Source organism: Nannospalax galili, unplaced genomic scaffold (assembly GCF_000622305.1).
Source record: "Nannospalax galili isolate Female #2095 unplaced genomic scaffold, S.galili_v1.0 scaffold449, whole genome shotgun sequence".
Classification (NCBI taxonomy): Eukaryota; Metazoa; Chordata; class Mammalia; order Rodentia; family Spalacidae; genus Nannospalax; species Nannospalax galili.
Genome location: NW_008360312.1, coordinates 448,130 through 457,877, shown reverse-complemented (window position 1 = coordinate 457,877; position 9,748 = coordinate 448,130). Strand labels below are relative to the sequence as shown.

At 40.6% G+C, this 9,748-nt stretch overlaps 1 protein-coding gene across 1 annotated transcript in view; it reads right to left on the bottom strand.

The window, feature by feature from the left end:
- Nucleotides 1-9,748, bottom strand: part of Asb15 (ankyrin repeat and SOCS box containing 15) — a 66,086-nt gene that overhangs the window by 15,004 nt on the left and 41,334 nt on the right. Inside the window, exons 5-7 of the mRNA XM_017796055.2 lie at nt 2,244-2,296; nt 2,024-2,155; nt 565-723 (exon numbers count right to left, since the gene is read on the bottom strand). Coding sequence (XP_017651544.1) covers nt 565-723; nt 2,024-2,155; nt 2,244-2,296 — 344 coding nt within the window. The remainder of the gene's footprint in view (nt 1-564; nt 724-2,023; nt 2,156-2,243; nt 2,297-9,748) is intronic.

The following is a 9,748-nucleotide window of genomic DNA, read 5'->3' as shown; positions in this document are numbered from 1 at the left end:
TCTCACACACACACACACACACACACACACACACACACACACACACACACACACAACCTAGAAAGCCCTCTTAGACTTGACGCTTCTGGTCTCACTGAACTAATTTAGAGCCCTCTTGATTAGCTGTGCTCTACAACTGAGTACCAAACTAAATCACCATTTTTCACATCTGAGCTCTCAGTGGGACAGGATAATGAAATTCTGGGGTAGGTGAAACAGGGCTGGGGGCAGGGAAAACTCAGGAAATGGAAGGGATTGAGGTACCTAGAAAGCCCTCTTAGACTTGACGCTTCTGGTCTCACTGAACTAATTTAGAGCCCTCTTGATTAGCTGTGCTCTACAACTGAGTACCAAACTAAATCACCATTTTTCACATCTGAGCTCTCAGTGGGACAGGATAATGAAATTCTGGGGTAGGTGAAACAGGGCTGGGGGCAGGGAAAACTCAGGAAATGGAAGGGATTGAGGTCACAAAATGTTAGCCAATCCACATGGATTCCAATAAACAGTTATTAAATGTGTATTATTTGTTTCAAATGATGAAATTTCTAAAAAAATACTTACCAATCAGAAGAGGTGTCTCCCCTTTGTCATTTCTGGTGTTGGGCCAGACTCCTTTTTCTAGTAAAGTCCTTACATTTTCCACAAGACCAGTTTTGACTGCCAAAGTCAAAGGTGTTTCTCCAACACAGGTCTTGAATTCCCAGAGTGTCTCACAGGATGCTGTGACGTAAAAACATTTTGTTGATAATTTAAAAAACATATTTACTTACGAGACTCTGTGTGAATCAGAATAACCTAATACTATATACATTAGATTGAATAAAGCAATTAATGATAAGGAGAGGACTTAAAGGAGGTACAAAAATATTTACAAAAGGACAGCAAGGGTTAATAGACAGCATGGACTTGCTAATCATGTTGACACCTGGAAAACCAACGTCTATGCTCAGCTTACTTTTACTTTTTTAAAAAATGTGTTGCCAACTCTCATTTCTGGATACATTATAAACCAATTCTCTAATCCTATTCATTATATAAATTATATCTGAATTTGATTTGTTGAATGAAGAGTATGAATAAGAAATATATTTAAATGAATGCTTCACTGTGTTACAAAAGAAATATCTTCAAAGCCATCTATATCTGTCTAGCTTTCTAATTCTCTAATTTGCCAGCCAATTAATTATCAGATATTTCTCATTTTCTCTCAAAATATAGAACTAGGAAACACTGAAGCTTAAAAGATAGTGCATTTTTAATGTGTTCTATAAAATGCTGAGATATGAAAAACACTTAATACTGGGTTGATATATCACAGCGATGCTTACATTATGAAAAGATTAATGTACTATAAGGACAAATATCTTGGGTATTATTTATTGTGATATATAATATATAATGTAATATATATTCTTTTGGAACCTGTTAAAAATAGCTGAAGATGAAAAATTTTAAATTAACTTTTAGAAATATTTTCATTTTCTTTTTTTAAAAATGTATGTGTAGGTATGTATGTCTGTGTGAGTGTATACCACATAAATATGGGTGCCTTTGGAAGTCAGAAGAAGGCATTGGATCCCCTGGAGTTGGAGTTACAACTGGTTTTAAATTGTGTGATGTGGGTACTTGGATCTATATGTGGGTGCTCTGGAAGTGTAGCAAGCGTGCTTAACTGCTGAACCATTTCTCCAGTTAATTAAAAAAAATAACTTAAAAAGAAAAACTTTGTATTGAATCAATTAGTTTGTGATAGTGAAAAGCTTCTATCAATCACAGGTATTAACAATGCCTTCCTACCACCCTGTGCCACATTCTTAGATGAAAGGATGAAAAAGGTCAGCTGCAAATGTTATAAACTGTGTTAATTTTTATACTCAAGTTTAAAACATGGCTATTGTCTTTGCAAATTCCAAATAGTCTTTCATTCTGCTTTTTATTTTTGCTTGTTGGTTCATTTGGAACCACCATAACGTCTATATTTTTGCTCTATTTGTGTCAAAAGATGGTCATTTTCTCTTACCATCAAGAACAGTTTCAAGTATTTGCTGAATAGGTTGAACGACAGCTTCATGCAATGGGAGCCATCCATTCTCATCAGCTTCATCCAGAGCATATTTATATTGCACACACTCCTGGAGCTCAAGAATATGACCTAAATAAAACATGTGGATTGGTTCCATATCTGTCCCGACAAGGTGAACTCTCAGATCCACCCCACTGTAGACCATATGCTCACTCACCTTGCCTTATGGCCTCTACAAGCTTTCTGTTCTGACGACTTAACGGCACAAATCTAGCAGAGAAAAAAAAATCAAGCCATATTTGTACTAGTGATATATTTTATAGGTCTAATTTTTTTGAGGTTTTGTACATAGTTACAATAATCAAGACAGGCATGGAAATCATATAGCTGGTTTCCTTTACTTTAAAAATGCCTAGGAGTCAGACACATAGAACACTAGTGAGGATGGCAAACTACAAGATTGAGGTGCTTTCTTGGTAGCCTTTCTAAGCAATGCAAATGGAGTAAATGATTGGAGCGAGAGGCCTGGCTGTAGGTCATAGCCTGACTTTGTGGCTCTGGAAAAGTCTATTAGCCTCTCTGAGTATTGATTTCTTTATCTGTAAAAAGATGGGGTTAAATTTCTGTTCTAGTTTCCTTTCTGTTGTGTGATATAATACTGACCAGAGCAATTTGGGGAGCAAAGGGTTTAATTTTAGCTTACAAATTACAGTTCATCATGGTGAGAAGACAGGGCAGGAGCTCAAGGAAGGAATCTAGAGGCAGGAACTGAAGCAGAGACAATGGAGGAACACTGCTTACTGGCTTGCTTTTCTTGGATTGCCCAGCTACTTTTCTTATACAGCCCAGGCCCACATGCCCAGTGATGGCATCACCCACAGTGGGCTGGGCCCTCCTACATACATTAGCCATCCAAAAAATGCTTCATAGACATGCTCACAGGCCAATCTGATGGAAGAAATTCCTCAGTTGAAGTACCCTATTTTCAACTGACTAGACTGCATCAAGTTCACAAAAACAAACGAGCACAATTAGGAAGATCTCTAACACACCCCCAACTTTCAAAACTACATGTTCAATAAATATCACTTGGATCATAGCAGTTACTGAGAGGCACTTGGGAGTTTATGACCCATGTGTACATTAGAAGTATTTAATTGACTGATTCAGAAGCAAAACAGGCAGGACATATATAGAACAGAATCTGGATAGGCAGGATACAAGCTCTCATGGCTATTTTTTTGAGACAAGGGTCTCCCTGTAAGTCCCAGCTGGCTGTAACTTGCTGTGTAAACCAGGCAGGGTCTTGATGTCACAGAGACCTCCTCTCCCCAAGCCTCTGCCTCCTGAGTGCTGAGATTAAAGACATGCATCACCATGCCTGGCTACACATGCTTCTTAAATAGAAAAAGGAACTTAATAATGAACATATTAACTCCATTAACCAGTAACAACTGTTAAGATCCCATTGTTTGAATGCCTTAATGCCTTACTCTCAAGTAAAATCTATTACAGTTATGAGAAAAAAAAAATTTAAAAGACCAGAATTTCAATATAACATATATAGCATGGGAACTTTTAAAAGGCAAAAGATTTATATGATCTGAAGAGAAACCAGAGTAATTATATATAGTTTTAAAAGCTCAAAAGCAAAACGGTTGGGGAAATGGCACAGTTGGTAAAGTGCTTTTTGTGCAAGCATGAGGACCTCAATTTGGAGTTAGCATCCTTTTAAAAAAGAGTGGGCAAATGCCTGAAATCCTAGCACTGGGAGATGGAGATGGGATGATGCCTGGGACTTGCTCATCTACATCTATTCAGATTAGCTGAATCATCAAGTTCCAGGTTCAGTTTGAGATTATGTCTCAAAAATAAGATGAAGAATAATAGAGGAAGACACTCAACATTAGCCTCTGGCCTCTGCAAAGGTGTGCACATCTGTATACACACATGTACTACACATACACAAATACCATAGTCACACACACACACAAACAGCTCAAAAGAAATAATTTCATGAATCTACCCATCCCCACACTGTCATACTGCCAGTCTTGGGCACAGACCCACTCCTACTCTCCTGCTTCAGATCTCTGGACTAGCTTCCTAACCCAGACTAGCTCAATCCTCTAGTATAGTTTGTTAAGACCCTCCAAGGGTCACCATTTCCACCTTCTCCTGGACTCCTGACCTGTCTGAAACAGATCAGCCCTTCTATTACCCTGACTAGCCTACCTACAACACTAACCCACCAACTACTGACCAGCCTACTACCTTGCAAGAACCTGAAGGTTTTCTAGCCCAAACGTTCAAAGTCTTCCACATTCCTCCAAATCCCCACATGGTCAGGTTCTTCACAGCCAACACCCCACTCCTGGTACCAATTATTGTCCTTTTATTTCTTCATTGCTGTGACAAAAGAGTCTAACCAATACCAACTCGGGAAGGAAGGGTTTATTTGGCTTACATCTCCCAAGTCACTGTTCATCAGGGAGCCCCAAGGTAGGAACCCAGGGCAGGAACCTGGAGGTAGGAGCTGAAGCACAGGCCATGGAGGAATGCTGCTTACTGACTTACTCCCTGGCCCCTGCTCAGCATGCTTTCTTATGCAACACAGGCTCACCTGCCCAGGGGTTACATCACCCACAGTGGGCTGGGCCCTCCCACATCACTCAACAATCAAGAAGATGCCTCACAGACATGGCCACAGGCCAATCCAATGCAGGAAGTTCCCCAATTGAGCCTCCCTCAATCCAGGTGTGTCAAGTTGACACTAAAGCTATCCAGCACAATTTACACCTTGTCAACTTGACACACAAACATATCACTGTTAAACCATAACCTTTCCAATTCTTGTCCCCAACATATGATGTTAACATTAATATCACAACATAAGATAGATAGTACAACCTTAAAAATTCCAAACACCTAAAAGAACATAGTCTTTTATGAATGTCTCTTAACAGTGGGTCAGCTTCTGTAAAATCCAAAACAAGTACTGTTTTATTTCAAAGGGAAGAATCAGGCACATCTAAGCAAAACCAAAGTCCAGCAAAGTAGCTCAAGGCTGGACATTTGGGGTTCACTCATGATCTTCTGGGATCCAAAGGGTTCTGGCAGCTCCACTTCTGACTCTGCCATCCATGGTACACACAGCTTGTCTCACAGACCCAGGCCAGCTCCATTCCACACCTGCTGCTGTCCTTGGTGGTCATCCCTCGGTCCTGGCATCTCCAAAAAGCTGGGGTCTCCACTGAAACTGAGGCTATACCTTCACCAATGGCCTCTTCTTGCCTCTTGGGGTATAAAGTGTCATATTCTCTCCATGACCCCTTTGATCCTGGGGTCTTCAATGCAACAGAGGCTTCACTTTTACCTATGGCCTTTCCTAGCCTCTCAGAGTACCAAGCCTCAGCTGCTCTCTGTAAACCCTTCATGCTTTCAATACCAGAACCAGGCAGAAGACTCTTACACATTACCAAGTTCTGCTTCCAGCTAGAGATGGAGGCTCAGGCCTCCTCTCAACCATAGCTTCTGTGTCCGGACCCTGAGGAAATACCTCCCAGAAGATTTCACCATAGTGATACTAGTCTCTTGTTGCTTACAGCTAATTTTCAGCCCCAGCTAACCAGTATCAGTTGTCCCAGTAAAGCATAGGTTTTACTTCAGTTCTGGTCTCTTTTTAATCACAGCTGATTCTTCAACCACAGCCAACCAGAACCCACAGATTCTCAATTCAAAACATCACACAAACAGCCCCGATAGTCCCTGCTTCCCTTTGAAGCTTCACAAGCCAGGCCTCCATTGTTCACAACTCTTTAAGTATAACTGTTCCAACTTCCACAGCAACAAACTCTAAACCCTCAATGGCTTCTCCAGCCTAAAGTCCCAAACGCTTTCACAAATCTCATCTCCCAAAAACAACTGGGTCAGATCTGTCATAGTAATGCCCCACTCTCTGGTACCAATTTCTGTGTTAGTTACCAAGTTCTGTATCTGGTACCAAGTTCTGTATTAGAGAGAAACATTGACCCAAGCAACTTATAAAAGGAAGAGTTTATTTAAGCTTACAGTTCCAGGGGAATTACAGTCCATTATGGCGGGGAGGCATTGGTGGCTAGAGGTGGCTTGGTGGCCAGAGGTGGCTGGTGGCCAGAGGTGGCTGGAGCAGCAGAAGAAGTTAGGCTGTACATCTTCCAGTGGGCACAGGAAAAGAAGAGAGTGACTGGAGATCCTGCAAGGCTTAAGAACTCTCTAAGCCCACCCCCAGTGACATGCTTCCTCCAGGATAGCCACACCTTCTAAGACCTCCCAAACAGAACCACCAATACTTGGAGCCTATGGGGGACATTTTCATTCAAACCATCACATTCCACCTCCTGGCTCCCATAGGCTCATGACCATATAACATGCAAAATGCATTTAATTCAACTTTAAAAGTCCCCATAGTCATTACCAGTCTCAGTATTATTCAAAAGTCCACAGTCCAAAATCTATTCTGAGACTAAGGGAAATATCTTAACTGTAAGATCCTGTAAAATCAAAAGACAAATTACATACTCTCAACATACAGTGGAACCAAATACACATTACCATTCAAAAAGGGAGGAATTGAGGCATAGTGAGGAAATACTGGACCAAAACAACACCTAAAATCAGCAGGGCAAACACCAAATCCAGTAGCTCCATGTTCCACTTTTGGGACATTACTTCCAAAAGGCTTAGATGGCTCAGCCTCTCCAGCTTTGCTGTGTGCAACATACTTCGCTCTCTTGGGCTGGTACCACTCCCTGTATGCAGGTCTTTTGGGCAGATGCCTCACAGCTCTGGCATCACAAACATCTTCTTGAGGTCTCCATTGCCGACAAGGCTTCATCTTCACAGCTTCACACAGTGGCCTACCAGGGCCTTCTTTATGCAGAGGAACCCCTGCTGCACACTGCCTGGTCTTGGTGGCTTTCTGAAACCTCAGAGGAAGAACTGATGACCGCTTCACTTTCATCTTTCATCACTTTCACTTCATCTTTCATGCCTCTAAAGCCAGCATGCAGGTGAATGACACTGCCAAGTTTGACTGCAAGTTTGGGATGGACTCCAGCCTACTTTATCCATTTTAGAAGATCTTCTCTTCAGTAGTCTCTGCAGCATTTTTCTTTCACAATTTGGAGGCTTAACTAGGTGTGGTCTTTCCCTAGAGCACTCTCTCCACTGTTATAGTTCAGATCTCTAGGCCCCTTCCTTAATCACTTTAATCTCCCTATCAAAGGGATCCTTTCCAGCACATGGCAAGGCTCCAGCATTTATCTTCCTAGTGCTCTTTTTCAATCCATCTTGTACATTCTGTATTTCTTTCTGCCCCACTTGCTCTTTTTCATTGTAGACTTGCATAATAGTCACCATGCCACTATTTCCACATTAAGCTATCTTGAAATTTCTTCCACCAGAGAAATTAATCCATTGCTTTTCAATTTAGCCTCAGGCAAGCTTTTTGGTCAAGGGCAGACTACAGCCAGACTCTTTGCCAAAATATCCCAAATGCTGCTCAAGTCCTTATCTCTCTCTGAACTACTTTGTTCTCAGCACTACTTTCTTCCAGGCTCCTAGCAGAATGGTCTGTTAAGCTCTGCTTACAGCAATCAACTGCTTTTCTAGCCCAAATTTCCAAAATCTTCCACATTCCTCCCAAACCCCACACGGTCAGGTTCTTCACAGTCAACACCCCACTCCTGGCATCAATTATTATCCTAGTTTGTTTCTTCAATGCTGTGACAAAATACTCTAACCAATACCAACTTTGGAAGGAAGGGTTTATTTGGCTTACATCTCCCTGGTTGTAGTTCATCTGGGAGCCCAATGTAGGAACTCAGGACAGGGAAGCTGGGGGCAGGAGCTGAAGCACAGGCCATGGAGGAACGCTGCTTACTGTCTTGCTCCCTGGCCCCTGCTCAGCCTGCTTTCTTATGCAACACAGGCTCACTTGCCCAGGGGTGACACCACCCACAGTGGGCTTGGCCTTCCCACATCACTCAACAATCAAGAAGATGCCTCACAGATATGGCCACAGGCCAGTCCACTGCAGGAAGTTCCCCAGTTGAGGATCCCTTAACCCATGTGTGTCAAGTTGACACTAAAACTATCCAGCACACATGTCATGGTAAAAACATCATTAAATGTACAGAAAATAGAGGGTACTGAAAGCTGCTAGAGAAAAGTAATTTCCATATAAAGGAAAACCCATCATAATTACAGCTGACTTTTCAAAGAAAACTATGAAAAGTCAGAATTTCCTGGACCAAAGTATTCCCAGTTCTAAACTAAATAACAATGGATGCCAACCCTAAATACTTTATCCAGCAAAACTATCTATCATAGATGAAGGGGATCAGAAAAATTTCCATGATGTGAATAGGCTGAAAGAATTCATGTCCACCAAACCAGCCCTACAGAGAATGCTCAAAGCAATGCAAATGATGGAATGAGTATGAATAAGAGGTTACAGAAATAAAAAGAGAAAGGTGGAAACACAAAATAGTGCCAAGAACACAAACAAGTTAAAATGACACTAATACATACCTTTCAATAATAACTAAATATCAATGGCTTCAACTCTCCAGTCAAAAGATACAGGCTAGTGGAATGGATTAAGAAAGAAAATCCATCTTTTTGTTATCTTCAAGAAACTCTCCTCACCTTCAAGGATAGAAGCTACCTTAGGGTAAAAGGGTGGGAAAAATTCCAAGCAAATGACTTTAAGCAGCAAGTAGGCATTGCAATTCTAATATTTGACAAAATAGACTTCAAATTAAAACTAATCAGAAGAGATAAAGAGGGTCACTTTATTCTCATCAAAGGAATAATTGACCAAGAAGACATTACAATCATGAACATATATGCACCAAACTCTGGTGCACCCAATTGCATAAAAACAATACTACAGTACTATAAAACACATATTAACTTCAACTCAGTAATAGTAGGTGACTTCAGTACCCCACTATTTCCAACAGATAGGTCAACTGGATAAAGACTAAACAGAGAGAGAGATCTGAGTTAAATGACATCTTACATCAAATGGACCTAGCAGACATCTACAGAATAGTCCACCGAGCATCAGCAGCCCATGTAAGTTTCTCTAAAATTGACCATATATTAGGACACAAAACAAACCTCAACAAATACAAAAAATTGATTGAAACGATTGAAATGATTCCATGCATTCTATCAGACCACAATGCTGTAAGGCTTATAATCAACAGCAAAAGATATTCTAGTAACTACACAAACTCATGGAGATAAACAAGACATTCCTGAATGATGAATGGGACAAAGAATGAATCAGAAAGAAATAAAAGTATTCCTGGAACAAAATGAAAATGATAATGCAACATAACAAAGCCTCTGGGACACTTTAAAAGCAGTCCTAAGAGGGAAGTTTATAGCTTTAAGTGCCTACATTTAAAAATCAGAAAGAGGACATATAAATGACAACAGTACAACTCAAGACTCTGGAAAGTCAAGAACAAACCAAACCAAAACCTGGTAGACAAGAAGAATAACAAAAATCAGAGCAGAAATTAAAACAATAGAAACTAAGAAAACGATTCAAAGAAACAATGAATCGGTGAGTTGGTTCTTTGAAAAGTTAAACAAGATAGACAGTCCTTTAGCCCAGTTAACCAAAAGAAAGAGCAAATCAAAATCAACAAAATCAGAAAAGAATGG